The following is a 26,238-nucleotide window of genomic DNA, read 5'->3' on the forward strand; positions in this document are numbered from 1 at the left end:
AATGATAATCAATACTGTATTTTAAACGTTATGTTCTCTTTCATTAACCGACGTTTCATGGCTCAAGTATTTCTGCTTCTACTACTATATACCACTACTATTACTGCTACCACTATTTTTACCTGTTACCACTATCTTCGTCTTTTGGTATATCAGCATTTGTCATACAAATCACAATTATGAGTGATTGTGTGTTGCCGACCTTGTAATGACTTTAAACATGAAGATTAAAACAAAACAAGAGGAGCAGAAACCGTCTCCATACTTATCAGGACCCCGACTTGTTTTAAACCAACAGTCCTCTGATTTTGGAACTGGCTCGGCACTCGTGATATATTTGACTGTTGCATCCCATTCTCCATGCACTTATTCTGTGTTGATCAGTTTGACAGAAGGCTCAATACTGACCCTCTGATAACAAGAATAAATCATTGTAACCATGTTTAGCATTTTAGTTAGCTAATAATAAATGACATGGAGTTTATCAAATATACATTTATTTTTCGAGAGCACTAGCTATAGCAAGCAAGTATTCGTTCATGTGTTATGCAATTACATGTAAGTGTTATGCAAACGTTAAGTTTTTTTATTAGCCACATGTGATCTCATTCTTCAAAGTCATTTTAACTGTTTTACAAGGTATACACTGTATCCGAACATAAGTGTGGGGAAAACTAATTCAGTTCTGATCTTTTGAAAGTATCTTAGAACATTCCGCTATTTTCCAAAAAGTACAAATATGGTTGTATGTAATTATGTTCTGCATTATCATTATTATATATATATATTTTTCAACATCGTTGTCATTGCAATCATAATTATAAATAAAAATGTGTTCTCAAATTGTCATATTATTATGATGTCATTGCAATGTGATTCGTTGCATGTAATTACCAAAAATAGTACTGAAATATCAAGTTCTTTTGCTTTGTATCCTGCGTTCCTGCCTCTTTTATCATCTTTTTCTTCCTTGTATTGGTGTGATTGTTTGAATGAGAGATTCGTTTATACTTTCCTTCTGTTACGGTATTCAGATCATTCAGGTTTTGATTTACGAGGTGGATCTCCGCTGTTTGACAAGTTATGCCGTAAAAATAATGAAAATGCATTAATTAAACATATCAAAAGGATTTAGTAGACCTCATAACAAATTGCTAGTGAAATTCAATTGATTAGATAAGTTAAGAAAAACAGATTTTATATTATATTTCCTTGTGTCCGATAGAGAAGTCATCTAGGCATTCGTGTAATGGTTTTGTGAAGATTTCCGATGCTTTCATTCGTATTCATCAATATGACGTTGTTATAAGTACTCTTTATACAATGTGGCTATATGATTTCTTAAGCTGTTGCACATAACTTGACATCAAATGTCTAATGATTAAAGTCGGAAGCTATATAGACAAACGGCAGTTAAAAAGAAAATACTAAAAAAAAAATTGTTGCCACCTTTATTTTCTTCTCATCTTTTAAGGACCTATGCAATATGGAATGATTGCAGTGCCAGTGCTTCAAATGGTAATGACATGACATACAATGGTAACACTTATAATACGTAGCCAAATGAATGTCCAATAACGTAAAATTATTATGCATAATAGAGTATGACTGCTTCGTAACTTTGCTCAAATTACTTTATTCAATATACGTCAATAGTCAATAAGAGCCTCTGAAATAAATTTGATTATAATTAGCAACGGAAAGCATTGAGACGTTCAATACTTCCTTTTAACCAGGACAGTTTTTGATTCCAGATATACGATTTCTTAAACTGTTGCACTGAATTTTTCATTCACAGCGCGTTCAATTACCACAGGTTGGAAGCAGTAGACGATCTTTAAAGATATATAATACGATTTCTTGTCAAATGAAGTATAGCTTTCTTCAGTAAAACTGAGCGAAAATAAATCAGTGTCAATTGGTTTGTGACTATCTTCAATGTTGCCTCACAATGATGATTACCAAAGATCTACACTTCCGAGATTACTAGTATTGAATTAAATTCATTTCAAGTTATTTCATGTTGTGGAATTGTGTGACTTGCCCCCATGGCAAGATTACATGTATGACGTGAATTGGCTGCACTTGCAGACATGAAAAATATGTGCATTCAAAAGTACATGTATATGTTCATTCTAATAAATACTGAATGTTCTGATCGGGAAACTTTTTTGTTTGACTACCCTTATGTTATTCTTTTATATCCAACATTGGCTACATTAGTATTACAATTTTGTATTGTGTAAGTGTTTCAATTGCCAATTCTTGCCTACGACCAAACTAGCTTCTTCTGCTCCACAAAAAGACTATAACAAATAAGCAGACAAAAATGAGCAATCAAACACTGTTTAAAGTTATTCAAAAATCATGTACACTTTGAAAATGAACCTGCTTTCAAGAAATATTGGGAAAAAAAGCAACACGGACGCAACACTGTATAAGACTGAGGAACAACGTAAGCAGACTTTCGCGTAACATTCAACTATAGACGTCTATAGCAATGTTAAATTCGATTTCTCCTCTCAGTCAATATATAAAAATATAAAATATGCTGGGTTTTCAGTTCTCAATGTGTGAGTCCCAAAAAGGACTGTTGGAAGGATAGGAGATATAGGGGATGCTAGGAGAAGAAGCGAGAAAGAGAGTGAGCGAGAGTATTCTTTCTAGAGAGTGTGATAGACCTAAAAAGGACTGTGGACCAGAGGTTCTCTCTTTCTCACTTCTTTCGCATCTTACGTATGAAGAGTTTGTTTGCAAGAACCGATAAGTCAATTTTTGAAGATTTTTAAGTATGGTCTATGATTGTCATGAAGTACAAAATAATACCTTTTAAATGATATATTGGTCACTACATTCAAAAGTACATTTTTGAAGTTTGGGCCAAAAGAAGCAAAAATTTTCATAATACTCTCTTTATTTTTCTTGACCTTTAATCGCAAATATCTCCATTTGGCAAATATGGTTTTATCGGTTTTTGCGAACAAACTCTTCATATTATAATTAATATCTCCTTTCCTTCCAACAGTCATTTTCGGGACTCGCACCTGGTGAACCGCAAACCCAGCATAAATTATGTTATTTACACCGCCATGCAAACTTTTTTCTTCAAAGATCATCTAGAAAAAAAAATAGTTCTATTTTAGCAATTGCATCGTTTACCACTGTGACAGACTGACATTGCATGTTCTTACTTCTTTTTTGTGTTGGGTATGGTTGTGGAATACCACAAAATATGACTAGGACATTCTAATGGGAGGCATGTGGACACGTTGTGTGTAAAAATAGTGAACCTTTATTCACCCTTTTTTATGTAAAAACAATTTTCAAAATTAATTTGCTTCTGTGTACATATTTAGGCATTAAGAATACAATACGTTCCATACACTAAAATATACAACAGATGAAGTAAATACCGTATAAATATGGAATATGAAACAGACAAAAAAGAATGGAAGCGATCGCACATACTGCTATTAATTTAGAAAACATTTCAAACGTATCCAATATTTCGCCTTGAAAGACTAATAAGCCACAGACACTTCTATAACCACGCGCATTTCTGAGATAAACTTTTCAAAGCGACAGCACATCCCAAAAATATGTTTGAAATATCAATTTGCAATGAGGGCTTATCAAAGCTCTTTATGATTATTATTTATGTAATTAATGTTAATGCTAAAAACAAAGACAAAATTATAGCGAGTCATTGAAGATTAGATGATGGAAAAAATGTTGAGGTTATTTGTTGAAATAAATACATGTAAATGGTTAACAATCTCAGATCCTCCTTATCATTACTCTTCCGTAGGCTGGCGTCGTACAAATACTTCACAATACATGTATATCGCTCAACGAATGCAACAGAACACATGGTAAAAAAACGAAAATAGAAAAGTTGTTTTTGCTTTTGTGTTTTGGTTACGAAAGTATAATATATTCAGGGTAATAGTGGTGCACGTTAAAATATTCGTTTTGCTTTGTGCGCAGATAAAATATTTCATAAAATGATAAATTCCTATTTCACAGTATCATAACACAACCTCTAGAATATGTGACAATTCCATCTACCATGTCTCTTAGATAGGAAGAAAAAACACAATTGTGCGGTGATAAACAAAAAAACAGGTCTACTAGTGAACTGTTTTCGTTCTTTTTTTTTTGTCAGTGCTAGAAAATGTGAGTACAACTAATAAGGAGAAGACTACACCCTGGAACAGAAGCACAGTATCTACTTCGAAAGTGACGAGATTTAGGCATGCACACATTACGTAGAAAATACATAACACTGAGAACATAAATATGAATACAACATCACAAAACCTACTAAAAATAGTTCCTACATACCAAAACCTATTCATATTTATCGCGCCCTTGAGTAATATCACATAGCATGTCGTCGTTAATGCTATTAGGATTTCTTACGCATTATCATACTGATGATTATTTGAAAAGTAACATGACTAACGATCAAAATAAGTAATGTTTTCATTCCAGATAATTATTAAAAGAGTACAAAAAACAACGAGTCACTATAAAACAGCTTTAAATAGTGTTGTAATTCGCTGGTCGAGGGTATAGCTAATAACGATTATTGAGTTTTTTGTTGATCCCCGTCATACCGGAACGCTCCTAAATACTCTCTTCTAAGGACAAGAGAATAACAGAGAAATACAAACAGACAGACAAGCAGACAAAGAGGGAGAGAATCGGGGGGGGGGGGGGGTGGGGGGATCGGAGAAACCGCGCGATGTCGGAAAGATCCGGTAGAGTGGGAGTAGGTCCTAACCATTCGGTGCCCAACGGGTACCTTGATTCAAACACGACGGATAGCACCAGTAACAAAATGTCTATCGAAGGGTATTGTTCACTGGCATTGGTCGAATCCCGAGACAAACCTTCTTCAAGACTTATAACATGTATTCTCGACTATTATCTGAGTCGGACCAGCGTTTCCCACCGCATGATATCCCTACGACCATCGGATCTTCAATCGTGACGCTCATTTCCACCGGTCTTACAAAAAAAAAAGGTATCTGGATATCTCCCGGAAACTCGCTTTGCAGTCACTACGTCATTACCTTTCACAAATCGCAAATATACATTTTTATTGTGTACAAAGTTTACGACATCATGTGATCTTTATACAATCACTGCTAGATTAAAAAAAAAATGCTTGCAAATCACAAAGTGTGTGCCTGGTATTCAAGATGGCGGCTTAGCTGCTTCACTTGTTTGTACACAACAATGGATCAGGGAGATATCCAGATTAGTAAAAACAGGCAAATAAGCAGAAAAAAAAAACAAGACAAAAATATTACTGGTCTATTCCGTCGTTATATCGAGATGGTAATAGCATCTTCGTAGAGGGCGATGACGAGGATGATTCCGACGCCGACGAGGAAACCGATGTTCTGGAGGATAGCAACGGCGGCTTTGCTTGACTTCCCTCGATACGAATGCAACATCGGGAGCTAGGGAATACAGAGCAAACAAAGTGGGTAAAACTAAATTACATTCGTCACATAGATGAGCAATTTTGTTTCAAGCGTGAAAATACCTATGTAATTGTAGGGCCTATAAAAAAAAATATAGGTACAGCTTTGCACCTTTACCGCTGGCAGAGTAACACTGGAGTGAAAGATACAATGTCACACCGGTAAAGGCGTGTTCCCAGTGCGACAATTTTGTTTTTCCACACAGAAATTTTATTCATATAAACATTCAGGTACAAAATAAATGTCACATACAATACATAAAGACAAATGATCCAAATCTGACAGGCAACTGCGAAACAACTAAATAATGCAAATGCATTTCCAACTAATATTAGATACAAAACCTTTGGTTTTCTCAGACATATATTCATCTACTTTCTTGGCTTGCTTTAAAAGTTGACAATGCCGAAGGTCTGAATTTAAGCTTTGCTTTTTTAAGAGAGTATATATATGTTTGTATTATCTATCCAGTTCCTTATATTTGCTTCTCATAAAGTATGATTAAGAACTATAAAACGTTTCCGTGAAAGGACGGAATTTAGACTACAATATAAAACTAAAATTGGCATGCTTGGGAACCAGCGTATTACTAAAATCAGCATCATGAATGCAATTGTGTCAAATACACAAAACGATGATACAAAAGTAATTTGTGGAATGCAGACGAAAGACGGATTATAAAATCATAATAATGAAAAAAAATAGAAGATGGAGAATTCAATTACACACGGATACTATTATTAACATGGTCCTGTGCAGAGAGAGAAAAAAAAAGCAGACCATGAGAAGACGAGCAAGAGCAATATTCTCTAGTGTCAAGAGACAAGAGAAATATATGGAAACACGCAACCTGGCTTTATAATGTAAAAGATTAGTATATCTGACATTATATGTTCCCACATCCTTACGGAAAAAAAAAAACACACACACACACAGGCAGTATAAAGTGAATTACATCTCAATTTATATTTGAGTATATGAATATAAGAACGACCCAAGTCCAATTTTTGGCCAAATTTAGTTTGACATGGGAAATTGTAGCTTATGCATGGTCTCATCTTGTGTGTAAATGATAAATCCTAATTACCCCCGGAAGTGCCTGAAATGAATGAGTTAAATCTTATATTAATGTAAGAATGATGGACTTGGGTCATTCATATAATAGCGCCCTCTCTCATCCTTCTCCCATCTCTATAGCAGAATATCATGTATATGAATCAAAGAACGACCCAAGTCCATATGAATCAAAGAACGACCCAAGTCCACCACACAAAATGGCCTCTCCACAATTAATGTAAATGTTAATTGTCATAATTATATATGTTCTAATTTGTATATACAATGTTGCCTTCCCATCACAGTTAAAAAGAATATTATTGGACAAATAAAAAAGATATGAAGTTTATTTTTAGTTTACTCGAAATGATCTTCCATGGACTTGGGTCGTTCTTATATTCATATGCTCATTTTCCTTTTTTTTTTCCTTTTCATTTCAAGGTGATACTTGAATACCTCATAAAAAACGCATTGCTGATATCTTTTTTGGTATATAGGTACATCTGGAGCGACAGTAGTTATCTCAGACTCGCAAGGTTCCACCGTTACAACAGTGACAAGCAACAACATCAACAAAACAAGCAGGCAACAAGCAGGCAAACAGACAATCTTACCATGTCCACCAGACCGACGTAGAGGAACATTCCCGCCACCACGGCAAAGATCCATTCCCGGGCCGCGGAGGCCTGGGTCAGCGGGATCCCGATCCAGAGGCCAATGAAGGCTGTGCAGGCAGAGAGCAGGTTCAGCAGCAGGGCCGTGGAAAGTTTTAGTCCCTGCTTCAACAGGACGGCCAGATCACCTGAAGTGGATACCACAATGTTTCAAAATGACATTTGGCGGGAACGCATCGGCGTCACATTCTTACAAAACATCACAGTCGTATATGTTAGAAAATCGTAAGCTATCCAAATCAAACTAAACGGAACTGCACTTATCGCATCGGCTACCTTCCCAAAACAAGACAGTCCCACTCCGACCCTCTTCTAGTAGGCATTTACAAAATTGACTTAAATCAAAGAAATAGAATGGTAGATATAATGACTAAGATCCCACCTAAGGGTCTGAAAAAACAAACAAACAACACATTGTATTTTATTTGATGTGTTTTTACAACACGTTCTATTTAACACTTCAATCTCCTTAGCAGTTAATACAATATTATTTACAATACATGGCAAAGAGGTAGATAGTCTAGCCACGGAATCCAGTTCTTTAACATTATTACCTTACGAAATTTTCTATACAACGAGTTGAACAGTTGCTCTTGAAATGAGACAATTACCTCCTCAAAGGGAGGAGGTTATGTTTTAGTTACCACTGGTTTGTTTGTTTGTCCGTGTGCAAAATATATCAAAAAGTACAAGTGTAGTTAACGGATTTGGATGAAACAGGAAAGGTTGAGAATGACACAAATTAGTAACAGATGAGTAAATTTTGCCAGTGATCCAAAAATTATTTTGAAATTTATGAAAGATATGTTTTTCTAATGATTATTTTGACAGGTATAGGGTCAATGAACTTGGGAGCTAAGCTGCGCGTTTTTTATTTTAATCTATTCATTCATTTTTTTTTTCTCGAACGCGCACTAAAGTGCGTGCTCTAGTTTCTGCTAGGGCGAAGCAAATTATTACTCAGAAATTATTACTTTCTCTACCTGGTGTTGTTAAAACGTTTTAAAATGAAGCTTGATCTGTTTTGTGATAGATATCTTATATTGTTTTCGTCGGGTGTGGTAGGGTTAGAAAGCCTATACGCATCGATAGAAAAGAGGTTGTTAAGTTGGTTTTACCCAGTTCATGGGGCAACTCGTGGCACAGGACAGCGATGCTGGTGGAGAGACCCGCCCCCAAGCTGACGGTGAAGGCTGCTCCGATCGCCAGGCCGTCTCCGAAGTTGTGCAGCGTGTCACCGAGGATCACCATCACAGCCACAGGATGAATACCTGGTGGGACGGGAAATGGAATTTTAAGGGGGTTACAAAGAGTCAGCATTTCTGTTAGGATTGTACCTTTATGTCAGGCTTCAAGAGCCGAATTGCTTGTCTACCAAATAGTTTATTATTAATTAGAATATGAATGACAAATGTAATGAAGTAACAATGAAGTACATGCAATGAGACAAGAAGATAAGAGAATCATACGGAAAACAAAAACAACAACAACAACAACGAAGGTTTGCTTAACGGTATCTTTCAGTACAAGGTAATAAAAAAGAAAACGACAAGTTTCTTCTCCAGGTACATCTTGGTGCAATAAACCTTTCGGCTCTAAATGCCTTCAGGAAAAATCAAAGAGTAGTTGACAAATAAGTAGGTCAGAAAATCAAAGATTTGCCCTTGACCAGGGGAAAAAAAAGAGAAGATAAAAAACGTCCTCCCACCTTTGCAGCAACCACGTTCTACATCCCCAGAGCCATTAGTTCCGCCTTCGTACTCAGTCTGTACAAAGAGAATGAGAACAAGGAACAATGTTTTGATAAAAATAGCATATGGAATATTATATAGGAATGTGCATGCAAATCTCTATCGTTTTACCTCCTCTCTATCCATCTACCTATCACACTTTTTATCTAGCTATCCATCTATCTATCTTTATATATCTTGAAAGTTGGGTCGGGAGATATTGGAGACGATCACATAATGGCTTAATGATACCGAGATTGGTTGTAGTTGTTGGGAGGGAGACTGGGGGAGGGGGGAGGGATGAATTGGGCAGCCCTTGGTGTTACCGCTGTGCGAATTAGGCCTTAATAAACCCTTATTCGTGGCACGGTATCAGCAAATGATTTCGGCATTGTTTACAATGCTGCTGTGTAGCAGCTGATAAAGGTTTTTCTGTGTGCGTTCCTTTACACTCAAAGCACAAGAAGAGATTAGCATCCGCTAGTAAGAAATGAGTAACTCTTTACAAATTGTGCACCGGAATTTGTGTGTGTGTGTGTGTGTGTGTGTGTGAGTGTGTGTGTGTCCAAATATAAGTTAGTCCGATAAATAAAATAGTATAATCTTACTAAATCAACGATAAGAATCTGACTGAAATCGGATGAAAAATAAGGAAGTTATGACATTTTAAAGTTTTGTTATTTTCTGCAAAGCAGTTCTTTAACAGTATCGTGGATATGAAAATGCAAATGAGTGAGCTAACCATGTCGTACCCTCACAATTTCCATTGATCGTGTACAAAAAAAAAGGCGAAAATTAAATGTTCTTGTCATTGAAGTCTGAAACATGATGTTATTCCTGGTTGAACAACTTCAGAATAGTGATCAGTTCGATATAACAGGATTTGAGCCTCAGGCATTATTGAGTTTGAATGAAAAAAATGGAAAATTGAAAATCCAATGTACAAACTACATGGCAAGTTATGAGGAAATGACATGCTCACTTTGCCATTTGCATAGTTGACTGTTCAAGACCTGCTTCCCTGCAAAAAATAAGCGAAAATTTGAAATGTCATAACTTCCCTATTTTTCACCCGATTTCCATCAAAATTGTACTGTTGAACTCGTAATACTTTACTCTTTCTTATCAGACAAACGGATATTTGGACTGAATTTCCCCCATAAAACCTCACCAGTTCTCTCTTGGACTCCGTGGTTCTGGCGGCCGCTTTGTTGAGTGCTCCGTTCCTGAAGGACGAGGACCTCTTACTCTCCCTTGGCCCAGACATCTCGATAGAGGGCTGCTGTTGGCCGTTACTGTCGTCAATCGAGTGACTGTGCGAGTGTGCGCAGAGCTGGAAAGATCGAATTCAGAAACATGATACTAGTAACGATGAAAAACAAAACAAAAAAAAAAAAAACAGAAAAAAAAACCGTATCAGTTGTAACAACCGTTATGCTACTATCAAATAATAGCATGGGACTGTTAATATCAATTACGAGTGTCAAAGCTAGTAATCATCAAAGGAAGGAATAACCCTTTTTCAGTATGTGTCAATAACCGCTTCGGAGAATATCAATTTGACAAAATTAAGGAATAAAAAAAGTAAATGAATAAATGAATGAATGGATGAATGAATGAATGGATGAATGAATGAATGAATGAATGAATAGATAGATAAATAAATAAGCAAATAAAGACATAAGCAAATACATACATACATACATACAGAAATAATTATATACATAGATGAATTACTAAACAACAAACTAGTCAATAAATGAATAAATTAATTAATCAATTAAGCTATAAATTAAGGAATGAATAACAAACAAACTAATGAATAAATCAATTAATTAATTAATAAACATATAAATTAGCAAATTAATTAATTGATTAATCAATCGATCAATATTGAGAAATACATATAAAACACACAAATGATGAATGTTAGAATCATGTAGGTGCATGTTCGGTTATAGTTATCTACATTTTGCAAATAAGACAGTTACCAAACAACCTTCGTGCATGTCGTGCTTATACTATCAACTAAGTGCTTGAGGAGGATGGGGGGGGGATAGAAAAAGAGAATGAGAAACAGACACAGTCATCGATTGGCCGAGACAGACATGTAGACAAACATGGGATGAAGACGATGACGATGAAGAAGACGATGAAGAATTAGGAAGAGGAGGAGAAGAAAAGGAAGGAGAAGGAGCAGGAGGAGGAGAAGGAGGAGGAGCAGGAGGAGAAGAAGAAGAAGGAGGAGGAGGAGAAGAAGAAGAAGGAGGAGGAGGAGGAGGAGGAGGAGGAGAAGAAGAAGGAGAAGGAGGAGGAGGAGAAGAAGAAGAAGAGGAAGAAAGGGGAAAGAGAGATTTAGAGGGGAAGAGAAGAGTTGTGATGTTCTATGAAATGTCATTTTCATATTTCTTTCATTGTGTCCATCTCTGTGGCTTCTCATGCCTATCAAAGCCAGAACATGCATGTTGAGAGCGTTTACTGTGCTATGGGGTTTTTGTGTACAAACAAAGACGCACAAAAGGATGAGTAACGATTTCGTAGTGAATACTTACTTTCGTAAAGTTGGAGAACTGCTCGAAAACGAAGAAAACGTAGATGGCGCCCTGTACGACCAAACAGCGCCATATATAGGCGAGCTCGGGACTAGTGGGCGAGTGGGCCTCTGATCCCGCTTCGTGTGCATGGAGCCCCACAGCCTACAAAGAGGAGGAAATCAATTGTGTGATTATAAATAATATAATTTAATAGAAATCATGAATCTTGTAAAGCGTACACGTTGGAAATATACGAAGGACATACCATAATTATGTATTTATTATGTGTTTTTTTTTTCTTTTATTTGAAACAACACGGATATTCCAATTGAAGTTCGAGCCACTGGCAATTCGTCATGCATTGTCGCGCCATTTCAATGACACGTAATCAATTGGTAATCAATTGTTGTTATCTTTGTTTGGAATGGACTGTCAGACAGACTGGTGTCACAATTTCATTACGATGATACGCGTACTCACCTGCGGGATAAGATGTAAGATGGCATCACCAGTCAGCGTGGCTACAGCAAGAGCAATCATAGTTTGAATGGCTTTCTCGTAGAATCCTGAAGACATGCAGGGCACGAAGGCCCCTCCTAGCAGAGATATGGCGCTGATGATGGCCACGGCTAGGGTCCCGTAACCCCAGACTACGAGGGAAGGACAAGGACAAATATAACATGATATTAATAATGATTAACCCGGCATGACTTCCTCAAACATTCCAAGTAATAATAATAATCTTTATTATTGACTTGGATACAGAATAAAAGCTGACGCAAGCTGGTAATGCTATGGTGGTACCGTAACTTCACAGAGGGACATAGATAGCTTAAAGCCATTGTCACACATTACATACCGGGACAACATACTAGTAATTAATTTGCTATCTTTCATGCTGTGTGATTTTTTCCTTTTTTCTTATTGTCTTTTTCTACTTCTTACATTTCTTTTTTTTTTCCATGGAAGGTGAACGTCATTGGACCAGTGATAATAACATAAAGATGCATTTTCCTTTTCCAACGAAATATTACAATGATAGAAATTATTATGTTGGGCGCATTTGCACGACGGGCAGTACCACATTCCATCAACTTTGTTCATACTTTCAGCATTCGAGATCGTTGAGGGCTCGCTGGCGGCCTGTGCGCATGCTCCGCTCAGGATCTGCTGTATGAGTGAAGGTGAGAGTTGGCTGAACTGGGCCTCACTGATCCCGGCTTCGTGGTCGATGCCGTACACATCGAGGAGTTCCTCAGCCGAATAACACGTCTGAATGACAAGACAAGCCCAGAAAGAAAAGATTGGACAAATCCTGCCATCATAAAAATACTTAATTCTGATAAATCAACTTACAAATTTGTTACTTTGTGGTTAACGTCATTTAGTATCGAAGCCAGGAAAGAGCTGCATGTTTTCTAAACTAATAGTCTTCAGCCCGAATTCACGCAGGTGGTACAAGTGAAACCATGGCTTAAACCTAAAGGACAAAGACTGCAGTTTTGCATGACGCACCAAGTGTCGCATGGCCTATTTTGTTTTGAAATCCGTCATTTCGTCGACGAAATGAAAAAAAAAAATAATGATTTCACAACGAAATGGGCCAGGCGACACTTGGCGCCCCATGCAAAACTACGATCTTTGTCCGTGGTTGAAACCATGGTTTCAATCGTACCACCTTCGTGAATTCGGGACTTTGGTTTTTGCAATAATCTCGGCACCTGAAAGTATCCCACAGGATAATTCTGGGAAAGAGAGAATGGAAGGGGGGGGGGGGTGAGGGGAGAGTAAATGAATTAATGAAGGAGATAATAGGGGAAATACGGAGGGGAGAGAAGATGAGAGGTGAGAAAGGGAGTTTCTGAACGCAATTAAAGCTTTCACTTTCCATTTGTATATATCCATTTGTGTGCAATAAGTTGGCTTTGATAACATACTCAGATGCATTCACCGGGGCAATGAATCAACACGGAAGTACATACGTGTAAGAGAATGTACAAATTAATTGGAAGAATATACTTTGCGGATCTGCAGCTTCCATCCTTTTCAACAAATATCACTTTGAGCAAAGCATTTTTGTTTTATTGTCCCTCGTTATATAAACTTTTCATGTTTTGTTTATTCTCTGTATTCTATGATTCTAGACTTTGGAGGACTAGCAATAGCTACATGCATTGGAAATTCCTCTTGTATGATGTTTCATTTCAATAGTGTGGGGGTTACACATTGACATTGTGGAAATAATTCATTGTTTTTGTCTATGGAAGAAAATAAAGGGATACTCCTGCAATGTACCTATTTTCAGTTTGTGTGATTGCACAGGCACACACTCGTTCATTATGCTTAACCCTAAAGTATCCACCTTTTAGTAGAAAGAACCAATCAATGACTTGTGACATGGCATACCTCATTTACTAGGAAAGAAACTTCTCCGTGTTCGTGGTCATGGTCGTGATCGTCATCAGTGGCTGTCGCTCTCTTCGATAATCTCCTTCCTTTTCCACCCATCACCTCGTCGACGCTTCTGCGATGCGCGTGGTCATCGTGGCCATGGCTGATTCCGCCAATACCCAGTTCCGTCAATATCACCTCGAATTCTGTGATCGGTTCAAAAGTGTCGGCATTGTAGTCATGTCAACGTTACTCCCTAAGAGTGACACCTGTCCAAACCAATACTTTTTTTTAGTTGCTATAAGAGTTTCATTAGAATAACCAAACTTGGAGACAGGCAAGAGAGTAATGGAAGAGGGTCCAGTGACGTCATCAAGCTTGGCTAAGCAACGAGTAATTTGACGTCATGGAACCTCGTCTATTGCACCATCATGATACCGTTCAGGAGTAGTTTATTGAAAATATAGAACTTCCCCTTATCATCCTTTACAACTGTAAGCGTCAACACTAGAGTCAGTGAAAATGAAAATTGATTTCAAGATGACAAATCAGTCATGTTCTAGGAAATGACAAAGAACAAACTCAGAGCAACTTCTGTTAAAATAAAATCAGTTATTTGATCTTTACTAAACATCTGTCTACGAAAGGCCAAAAAAAAAAAAATCTGAGCACTGACAAACCTTGGACGAAAAGACAGAAAATTTTCCACTTGACAAGTCAATTGATCACAAAGACGATTTCTGTGATTCTTTAAATAGAAGTTTGTGGATTTTTTTTTTCTAGCGAGTAGGGAGAGGTTATTTCCTGTCCTTTTGCTCAATTGGGAAGCTACTATTGCAACTGATTGATTACTAGTATTTTGCCCTTAAGATAGAATTCGCGCGGAATTGATCAGTTTAGTGGAAGCAAGATTAAAGTCAAGGGCGTACATGACTATTAGATATCATGATATCCAGCAAAATTTCATGTTATTTTAGTTTACACTCTCACGGATAGATTTGAATAAGGTCTATGAGTCGAGAATGACTACAAACTGATGTGATAGATATCATGACCAACTAACCTTCTTGTGTAATGATGACGAACTTTCTGTAATGATGTTTAACCTTCTGAAATGATGACTATTTTAAAGCTGCAGTGATGACTAACATTCTGTAATGATGACTAAGTTGTAACGATGACTAACCTTTTGTAATGATGACTAAGCGGTAATGACTAACATTCCGTAAAGATGACTATTAAAGCTGCAATGACTAACCTTCTGTAATGACTAAGCTGTAATGATGGATAACCTGTAATGATGGCAAAGGTGTAATGATGACTAACCTTTTCTCTAGTGTCTAACCTTCTGTAATGACGACTAACCTTCCATGAAAATGGTGACTAACCTTCTTCTGTAATGACTCCTGATGAGCCATGGTCGTCAAACACCGCGTCGACGAATGCCTCTTGAGTCGGGACCGTGGCCTCACCGATACAGTGCCCCTGCAGGAGACCGGCGATGACTCCCTCGCACACCGATAACATCTCCTCCTCGTTGGCACCGGCTTCGTGATCGCTCACGGCTTCATCGAAGACGGTCTCGACATCAAAACACTTTCAAAATAGAAAACAATGTACAAATTGTAACTCTTATTTGATATATACATTATATGTGGCTTTGCATTTTCAGTTCACACTTTTCCTGAGTTTGTGATTTCTTTCCAATATTTAGATAGGTTAGGAGAGTCCATTTGATTTGAATTATACATCATTTTAAAGCTTAAAGTCTGCTCTCTCAGAATATGGTCTTAACTAAAAATTCATGTCTGGCGACTTTTTGTTTTGTTTTGAGGTGCAGGGTCACATATATATATACTTGTATATATATATATATATATATATAATTATATATGAAGAGTTTGTTTGCAAAAACCGATAAGACCATTTTTGAAGATTTTGAAGTACGGTCTCTGTCATAAAGTAAAAAATAATACCTTTTAAATGATATATTGGTCACTACATATAAAGGTACATTTTTTTACGTTACGGTCAAAAGAAGCAAAACATTCTTATTATTCTATTTTTCTTGACCTTTAATGGCAAATATCTCCATTTGACAAATATGGACTTATCGGTTTTTGCAAGCAAACTCTCATGATATCCATATAGAATAATCCGGAACAATGACAGTAATAATTATAGGAAAGATTATTTCCTTTATTTTTCTTTATTTTTTGTTTATCGAAAGATTCTGTCTCTTTCGTGGTACACTGTATTAGAAAAAAAGTGAACAGACGTGCATAGGATAGCATACTGCAGTAAAGATTTATGTTACCATTGAGTTTGATTCTGCCGTGTAGTCATCGCTGATCGTATCCAAAATGGCGTCCAAATCGTCTTCTGAGAGAGTAGCGTTCCCATCCTCGCTGTTGGCAGACCGCAGTGCATTCTCCACTGCATCTTCACTCAAGTCCGTGCCGCCGCTACCCGCCTGGCAAACGGACACGAGGCCGTGCGCCCCGTAGAGGACCAGCGGACTAGCATGTAAGAAAGCATCCTCACTGAGTCCATGAGTTTGATCAACGTTGAGGGCAGCAAACACGTCAGTTGTGAAATCATTCACACACTGTAGAGACAAGCGTTAAAATGAAGAGTGAGTACTGGTACAAATATGCATGTGTGAGTATGTGTAAGATAGTGATTAGAATTCTAAATAGGTATACATTGTTATTTTCTTGTATCTGACTCTCATTCATGAGGAACAACAATAATTGTTCCATTACCACAGACTGTCAATCTCTAATACGTGACCGTGCGTCACAAAACAAACAAAAAGTCGCACGCACTGATTTTGTGTGAGAGCTGAAAATGGGTGAAAGCTGAAAATACACAGATGTAGGTGAAATAGGTCAACCTGGCCAATCTTGACTTTCTCATATTTTCTGGAAGAGCAAGTTTTCTTCTACATTATACACTAGTTTGGGACCATAAAACGAAAAGGAACCTGGGATTTCAGCAGTTTTTCTGGAACACTTTTTGTAGAATAGTGTGATTAGATGTTTCTCAGAGTCCTCTTTTCATTTCTTAAAAACTCTGTCCAAGCTCATCACTTTCAACCCTAATAACTTTGAAAGGGATGACGCTACAGCTTTGAAAGTTGGCTTTGATCATCAACAGAATGTGTTAATAAAGCATGCAAAAATCCTGCTTAATAATTATGATAATCCCTTCATTGTTGTTGCTCTGGTGGTTATCATCCTATTATCTTTTTTTTTTCAATTAATCGCACAGCTAGCGAGGCTTGGTAAAAAAATAAGCGCTTGAATAGACCGTGTTCTTCATAGAGCCTCTTTTCTCAGTTCACATATATCCACAGTGCGTATTTTCTGTCCAATATTTAAATGGGTTAGGAACGGCCATATGAATTGAGTAATAATATATCATTTTAAAACTTAGAGTATGCTCTCTCAAAATCTGCCGTGTTGGTTTTGTGGTGCAAGGTCACATAATCCAATAGATCGAGAAATGAATGCTTGTGGCTTCTAAACTATCAGTATTCTAGATTCTACAAGGTCAATCATACAATGAGGGGAAAACTGATGGGGAAGTCCCTTTTACTGTTTATTTCTAACAAGGATTTTCAGAACGTTCAGATTTTAAGAGGAAAGAACAATATCGAAAGAAAAAAAAACCAGAAAGTGACACCTAATATTTATTTTTGCTGAGATTATCAATAGAACACATAGGTTTAGATAGGGTAAGTATTTTTCAATGTTCTGAACATCCCCAATAATCAAGAGTGTCAGGAAGAAAGCAAAATAAAACGGACTGGATTAAATTTTGACAATAGCCGCTGTCACACGGGCATTGAAAAAAACGCGAAGTTCAAGATCGCGATCTTAAAGATCTCCAAGATGGCCAGTATGGACGTGGCTAGACATCTCGAAACGTATAGGACATCGTCGACATGAGTGTACTTGGATACTTCCATTATATATAAACAACGTCCTAACTGCACTACCTGTTACGTAATGTATACGCTTAGATCATGGACCCTACGCGTTAGGGTCCATGCTTAGATCGACAATGAGTTCAACCCTCATAAAACCAAGGAGGTACTCGCCTAGTACCTCCTTGATAAAAATAGACAGTCCATACCTATTACCGAGGGTGTGTGTTTGCATATTGAGAAATCCTTTAAAAAAGCCAGGGTGTTTTAGCCCTTTGTACACTGAAGATTCCGTACACAATGGTTTATAACACCCTGAAAGGCACAGCCGCTCATTAGTCTCATTTCGACAGCTTTCTAGATCATGCAAAAGAGATCACTTTCCTCACGTTTATTTTTTCATCTATCATAAGTAATGTCTATTTTGAAAGCCTATTAAGATGTACGATATACTTGTATCACAGAAATACATTCTTTCATGCTTTTGTCGACATTTGAAATCTTTCAAATAACGTAATTACATATTCTATGTGAAAACAATAAAACAAGCAAAGCATACAACTATAAAATAACGGACGAGCTGTTTTGGGAGTTTTCTGATGGGCGGTACCAGGCGGTTCAGTTACTAATTGGATAAACGAGACACAAAACAAAGTTTTCGTTGAGGATTAATGTGTATTGTGGTTAATTGTGCTTACAATGTTTATACGATGCAAAAAGTGTCTACTTCTAACGTGTAATCATTCATAAAATACCGTAGTTACATGTAACCATAAAGAACGGATAGGGAATGTTTGTTTACATAATATTATTTTGCACCAGATTGCTTTCACGCACAACCACTAGAACAGTCGAAATCTTATGTGCTATACAGGGATTAGTACAATATACCTGAGTAGGACTGGTGCGTTTGTGAGAAAATCGGTGAAATCAAGTGTGGGGGAGGGGAGATTGACTGATTGTAAATAGGCCCTATATATGGGAAAATTAACAAACACTGCAAAAAAAAAATATGCATTTTTGTTTTGACAAATAGATTATTTTCACCCTCTACTGAATACTGATTCTTTTGACGGTTGCTCCTGAAGGCCCTACGGTGAGGTCACAGAGACATACGGAAGAGGGAGAGGAAGAGAGAGAGAAAGAGAGGGAAGGATAGAGAGATGGGGAGAGGGAGAGAGAGAGAAGAGAAAAACAGCAGGGCCAGTGTGTTTTGTTGTTGTGGGGATGCCTTCGGTAAAGCTTACAATGGCTTTAAACTGTGCTAAAAGTGAGCCAGATGTTTAGTGTTTTCTATTATGCCATGGCAACAAAATGAACGGCACTCAGTTCCAAGTCAGTTACCACGATGAACCCACGCTATTTGAATAAATCATGGAAAATTGAACAGAAGAGAGAAAGAAGAAAGAGAGAGAGAAAGAGAGAAAGAGAGAGAGAAAGAGAAAGAGAGAGAGAGAGAGAGAAATCGAAAGGGAGAGATATGAAAAAGAGGAAAATAAAAAAAAGACAAGCAAGCCCCTTACTCGCGAAAGCAAAATTAAGAGGGGAAAAAATCCCACTGGCGTCAGTCTGGTGATAACGTGCCAATCCCCAAAAGATGAAGGCATAGAGTAACTCTAAGAACTCCCGTTCAACGTATTCAGCGTACGCAGAAAGGTAAGTGATGTCACGGAGCACGCGAACGATTTGCGAAGGACGCGAATGACAAAATCCAACATTCGGAAAAGTTTTTCTCCGAATATGTTCCGACAATGAAGCCAAAAACCATTCTTGCGCAATTTGTGCGCAGTTCTCACAACGTATGTGCGAATGTCGTGTGTATCATTGCTAAAGTACAGCATGTTACGTACACGAAGAACACGCGACGGAAATGCGAGCAACGTAAATTTTTAAATAATCATGGGAGAAAAATGTACCGAAGGAGAGGTGGGAGCTGTCTTGAGTTGATATTTTTTTCTTTCCTGTATTTCTCTTTTCTTTTTCTCTCATTTCCAGGGATGCCAAGTTATAAAAAAATATGAGTGAGATTTTCATGACTCGACATCTCGGCATGCGAATGTGCTCGAGCGAGGATGTGGGAGGGGTTTTTTCCCCTGTGGCCTCCCACGGTAGGGAGCTTTTTCAATTATTTTTAGCTCTTAATGGTAACATCAGGTGCATACTTAAGTGACTATTTTTTGACTTATTTTGAAAGACAAAAGGGAAATATACCTTCATTTGCAACTATCACTTTAATCTTTTGAGCTATACTCATTATTATAGGCCCAAGTTGCAGACTTGGCCCGATGCCTGAGAAAAATGGGTGTCATGCGTGATATCGTGAGATTGCCCCTATAAATGCTTGAGTCTCATGCAGAATGCGTGAGACTTGGTAGCTCTGCATTTCTCTATTGTGTGCGAGCCTACAGTTTTTTCTTAGGACCGATCTCCACTAGTAAAGCATCTGATTTTTTTTTTTAGTTTCTCCAACAAATAATCTCTAGTTTCAAATGTAATTTTGTCAATACTTTAGATTCATTTTAAGTGTATTCGGTGATTTTTTTGTACATCAAACATTTCTTTCTCTTTGCTAGTCTTTAATTTCTTTTTTACTATATAGTTGCTAATAATTGTTTGATGTTTAGATGTATGCTATGATTTTGATTTGTAGAAAACATAGGTCACACATCCCCCAAACACGCGCTAAACGTTGTTGAGAATGTCTCAAAAGGTACGTGAACAATTTGCGGCTACGTCGTAAAATGATCGTAAAAACTAGTAGCGATCGCCCCGACACTGTACAGTCATGCTAACCTGAAAACATTGAACTCCACATTACTTAAATATGATACCAATCTGAAGCAAATACTTTTCACACAACAATAGATATATAATGTACTTTTTAATGAATCCCACAAGGATTGGAACAATCATCCTCAGCATTCCCACTGATTCCCACTGATCAGTAAATAGCCATCCCCTTTAAAGGCCGAAATCAATTGTTGTATAAGGCATAGGGCAAGTCATGTTTCGTAATGTGAGTTTTATACAGTAGTACCCTGAATATTTTCCAGAGTCGTGTGTGTGCGTGTGTGTATGCATGTATATGCGTGTTTCCGTTTTCACTGCCACGTAATCTGCTTATCATACCATGAATTAAGCCGCTAATCAATGATGGCTTTGTCCTTAGGGGAATTAGTGAGGAATCATTTATAATGTTCAATTTCCTGTAGTGTATCCGGTTGCAGAGAGGGGGAAATATCTCGTCAAAGGGATGGATTATGGCGAACAACAATCGTAATAAAAAGAGTTAAAGTCATGTCCACTTTATCACGCTCTTCCTACTATTTGCTATGTGTACTTTTGAATATCTTGTTTAAACGTGGGCTGTTATCACTCCGCAATCAAAACGCCGTCTTGTTCTACCAAATAGCTAGCAGGGGGGACGAGCTATCAAAATATTTTCAAACGCATGGACGTGTTATGAAACTAAAGTGAATCTTCGAATGTAGCATAAACTTCTTGACCTTGTAATGATTATTTCAGCTTGTCACTGTAACAGGCCTACAGCTATACGCTGTCATCATGCAAAAAAAAAATATAATCTAAAAGGGGTGTATTGTTGTTGTTTCTAACAATTACGAGAGTTGAACTGTTCGATGTTTGTTTATTTGTTTGATTGTTTGTCTTAGGATACATTACGTAAATAATCCAATTCAACTTTACAAGTGGTAATGGTTGAAATGATATGAAAGATGCCATTAATATGACAATCATAGTTTGTATAGGTAAAATGTTTAATATCATATTTCTTTTTTTTTCTTTCCAGTTTTAAGAGTTTGATCGCATATTGGTTAACGTGAATAATTGCTGATTTGTTACTTATAGTAAGTAACGTTCTGCCGGTTATAATTACACAATACAATGTAACTCACTTTGTTCGTATTGTCTTCGTAATGTAAATGTAGTGTATTGTGTATCATGCTGTATTGCTTTATGTTTTGCTCTTGCAACGGAACATCTGTTCATCTCATTTTTTTTTTATAAGTATGAAATAATTTACCATCAATGCATTTTTAAAATGGATTTTCTGGGTCGGCCAGAAATTAAGGAAACTTAATTCCTCGTGGGCTGCTTCCCTTCAGCTTTATGTATTCCAAAGTTATGTTGTTGTTTTTTTTTCTCTCTGTGTCTATCATGATTGTTCATCATTGTCTTTCTCTGTTTTTATGCTGAATAAATAAATTCAATTCAATTCAATTCAGTTCAATCCAATATCCAGCAGTTTCTTACGAGTACCTTTGTTCTTTGGACATTTTCATTCCAAAGTATCTCAAATTGGCTTGAAAAGAGTTCACTCAGTTTGGGATCAAGCTCATCACATATCAGTGTGCTAAATAATGCCTCACACTCGTTGTAAATCTAAAGAGTTTGTTCGCAAAAACCGATTTGTCCATATTTGCCAAATGTAGATATTTGCTATTAAAGGTCAAGAAAATAAAGAGAATCAAAAGAAAATATTTGCTTCTTTTGACCATAACTTCAGAAATGTACCTGTAAATGTATTGACCAATATCATTTAAAAGGTATTATTTTGTACTTTATGATAGAGACCGTACTTCTAAATCTTCAAAAATGGACTTGTCGGTTTTTGCGAACAAACTCTTCATCTGTTCCACAAGAGCTGAAAAGATACACAGCTGAATTAAAAAAATATATATTTTTTTACCAACATTTCAAGTATGCAAAAATGTTGAACAGATTGTCAGATTATCCCACAAATTTTCACTGATGTGTTCTATTAATATTGCAGTCTTCACTCAATCCGACGCGTATGATTTGAGTAAATTCCCGCATACCGAATGCAGTGTCAGCATTTCATTTCATGAGAATATACAAGACATGCAGTCGAGCTGAAATGGGGGAAATTATCTTTTGACCTACTTTGAAATTCAACAATGATCATATCATGTAAACCTAGCACTTATAGTGAAAAAAAAAAAAACGTTATAAAAATGGCCCTTTATACTTGTACAATATGCCCTGCAACAACAACAAAAAAGGAGCAAAAAAAAAATCATTACAAGGTAACGTTTAAACACTCGTCGGGCAAAAACTTGAATTCCCGGACATTTGTTTACATGGTAAACAAAAGAATTGTATTCAACCCTCACAGTCACGCAGTGAGTCAAGGGTAAGATCGATATTGCAAATAGTCATACCTATTCAAGCCCACGCATGCAAAAGTTATATCCAAACCACACATTCCTGCTTTCATGCACGCGAACTCCCTTCTATGTACAAACTGTATAGGTGCGCCATACAAGATGACACGCCATAATGGCGATCATTCACGTACTGTACATAATCCTGGTGCTTAATACCGGAAGACATATTGTAAGAAAAATAAATAGAACAGAATAATGCTATTGAATCCTACACGTTGTCTATGTAAAAATAACACTAAATGTGCCACTGCCACAGCGGGGCGTTTTAAACGAGTCAATATAAGTGTATTTTGTCATACAATGCTTTGAATAAAGGTATACCGACTGTGATTTTGTAGGGCATAACGTTTGGTTAGCGACTTCCAAACCTTCCTATCTGCGAATCTGAAACAGCTTTTTTAAAACACTGAACATTCGGTTTCGGTGGTGTTATACATTCAAAGAATCAGCTGTTAAGGTAGGATGATCACGCCTTTCAATTTTTTTTTTTTTTAATGTTTTCGTACTTTCCAATGTGTGCATGTCCGTGAATGTTTTTACACATGAGTGTTGACAAAAGAAGAAGAAGAAAAAAGATCAGTGTTTGCAATGGCAAAGATCAGTGTTTGCAATGGCAAAGAATTCACTGGGGCGTTTCCATTAAAATGATAATTCATAAAGGGTAAATATGTCAAAAACTATTTCATGGTTGAACATAAATTCAACGTGTCTTAGTGTTAAAATGTTCCGGAATTTCCTAATGCTACGTAAGAGGAAAAAGGCATGTTTATGAATTGCACCCATACAATGTGTAGGTCAGCGACCACAACGACAACGTGTGCAACTTTGATATGTAAGACTGAGAGCAAAACAACTTATAAATGTTTCTGTTAATTTGAAATATTTGCAAATGGATAAACAATGTACCAACAAGCGAAGAATATCATAAGAAACGTGCAATATGTTATTACGGTCATAGCTTCCTGAATATTACTTGACATGCAAAAAGTGACGAGTTATATTGGGGAAGTTTCATTTTGCTTTAATAATGGACATCGTTATTTGTTATACGTGAATCTGAATCTTTTTGGATCGAAAACGAAATATTTTCGAAAAGGAATTGCATAAAGGTCAAAGGTACGCAATGGCAAATAAAGTTTGCTCCAACCTTTAGTAATAGCCCAGCCCCTACATTATTAAACGATAAATTATTTGGAGAATAATACGAATTATGATTTCTGACTTTGACTGATGTCCTTTCCTTGTGGCGCCAATGCGTACCATCCTGATCTGAATAAGCTGCGTGTGGCTTCCCCCACCTTTTGTGTCTATATTTAGTTTTGACGTCACAAAGCCATGACATTATTGGTGGAAGGATGACACAAAAGAAGGCGTTGTCGTTCCGGAACTGTGGGACAAGAATATGTCCCTGAAAGCATAACCCCGCTCTATTCCCTTCGGGATACTATCTTAACAGTGGCGGATTGACGGACGTATTAGGATTTCGTTAAAAAGTTAACTTAGCCAAACAAAGGCACGATCGATGAAACACTCTTTCCACCTCCAGTCCCTGACAGAACCCCGGAAACGTACACACTAACCACGCTAACAGAAACTCGAGAGCAGCGTGTATGATATAGAACAGCGTTGGTATGTTTAAAATACTTGAACTTTTTGACGACAGTGACTGGATAATCTATGTAAATGAGAAAATAATCGAATGTATGTGAATGAATGCTCTTGGTTTATAAAAGAAACAACAACTGTTCTTACAAAATCAATGTTGATGTATCAGATTGCTTAAACAAATCATCAACATTACCTTGAAAGGTCATACTTCATTGTTTTCTCAACAACTACTTCAAATAAGAAAACAAAGTTATCTTTAGTACCATTCCAAAGTACATTTACATCACCCAGTCGTAAATGACAAATAGAGAAAGAAAAACATTTCAAAGTGAGAGCCGTATAATGTTTAACAACATACCGTAGAGCAATTTGCGACACGTGATTCACAGCTTAGCCGGCCAAAGACAATTTGGACTAAGATCCGCACTTGCTCAAAGGTGATATTCCGGTCATGATTAGCTTCAAAGTCTTCTTCCTCCCTCCAAGCCTTTGTCTCCTCGTCCAGGAGATAATTTCCGATCTGGACGAAATTCTCTTCATCTCCGTGATCATGGTCGTGGTCATGGGAACTCCTCTCAACTCTTACCCCCGCCGCCAAGGCAGCGACGTTCAGGAGGAGAAATGTGCACACGAGACGCAGAAAAAGTTTGGTCGCCATTTCAGAAGGGAATGTCTAGGATACTCAAAGAGAACTATGTGCTGTGTGCAGAAACACTCAAGTACTGAGTGCAGCAATGCGGAGGCGATAAATGCGTAGCTGCGAGAAAAGGGTAAAATACCGATGGCTTCTATGCTGCGCTGCTATCTGCTCGATCACACACGGCGCTTTGTATCCGCCTACGATACTAATACATGGCGTACTTTGGACTGACGACGCTGTCTGCTTACGAGATTTCCATTGAAACGTGAGAGGACTAGTTTTAATTATGACGTGTACGTTGCGCTCTTTGGAAAATCTGTTGACCATCAATCCATTGTCACATCTCTATCCCTCTCTCTCTCTCTCTCGCCCTCTCCCTCTCTTCATCTATCTCTCTTCCATTCATCCAACTTCTTCAAGCGTGTAATACAGCCTCGTTGGGTATAGCTTTAGTCCCCTCCCTTACGAACACCCCTCCCCCTCTCGTCCACCACTGCCGCACATACCCACGACATCGAAGTGTCAGTTTCTGCCATGTATGGTATCTTCACAAAAACTGTAACAACCAACAGCAAGGCTTGCCAAAAATTTGCACGAACTATAATTAGTGAAGGCCTATTCCTGCTTAATTCATGTCTTAAAAAGGTTTGTATAGTTTCGGTTTCGATGGGGCTTCTTGTTTCCAACATATTTTAATGCTTTTTTTTTTCAGATAAAAGAAATCTCTTATGAAATATGAAAGAAAATGATAATTCTATACGAGGAAAATTCAAGAAAAATTGGGACTCGTTTTTTTTTTTTTTTAAATAATCAGAATAGCTTTGTTTTACTTTGTTTCTGGATATCTCAGCCATTTTAAAACTGATTTTCATTGAACCAACTTTGAATTTCACTTAGAATTATCCCGGGAGAATATTGTACGCTATATGGCATTAATAACGTGATTTCTAAGTATCTTGCAAAAAGATACAA

The 26,238-nt window shown here is 37.2% G+C and overlaps 1 protein-coding gene across 1 annotated transcript; it reads right to left on the reverse strand.

Annotated features, from left to right (window-relative positions):
* Window positions 1-5,004: 5,004 nt before the first annotated feature.
* LOC139710273 (metal cation symporter ZIP8-like) lies at window positions 5,005-25,345 on the reverse strand. The gene is made up of 12 exons (XM_071622205.1): window positions 24,985-25,345; window positions 16,198-16,488; window positions 15,269-15,476; window positions 13,896-14,086; window positions 12,596-12,761; window positions 11,970-12,139; window positions 11,508-11,651; window positions 10,127-10,288; window positions 8,934-8,991; window positions 8,344-8,496; window positions 7,166-7,353; window positions 5,005-5,471 (listed from the first exon to the last, which is right to left on the reverse strand). The coding sequence occupies exons 1-12, from the start codon at window positions 25,282-25,284 to the stop codon at window positions 5,334-5,336; spliced, it is 2,169 nt and encodes a 722-aa protein (XP_071478306.1). The 5' UTR covers window positions 25,285-25,345; the 3' UTR covers window positions 5,005-5,333.
* Between the last annotated feature and the right edge of the window lie 893 nt (window positions 25,346-26,238).

This window comes from Diadema antillarum, unplaced genomic scaffold (genome assembly GCF_040938485.1).
Source record: "Diadema antillarum isolate AM-2024a unplaced genomic scaffold, OU_Dant_1.0 seq00001517_RagTag, whole genome shotgun sequence".
NCBI classification, from domain to species: domain Eukaryota; kingdom Metazoa; phylum Echinodermata; class Echinoidea; order Diadematoida; family Diadematidae; genus Diadema; species Diadema antillarum.

What these genes read in the sequence shown, in the direction of transcription:
- LOC139710273 (XM_071622205.1), bottom strand. Translation starts at nt 25,284, where the DNA reads ATGGCGACCAAACTTTTTCTGCGTCTCGTGTGCACATTTCTCCTCCTG. An exon ending in CGGAGTCCAAGAGAGAACTG is followed by an intron (nt 8,992 to 10,126) that starts GTGAGGTTTTAT and finishes CTCTTTGTACAG; the next exon opens with ACTGAGTACGAAGGCGGAAC. An exon ending in ACGTCGGTCTGGTGGACATG is followed by an intron (nt 5,472 to 7,165) that starts GTAAGATTGTCT and finishes TGTATTCCCTAG; the next exon opens with CTCCCGATGTTGCATTCGTA.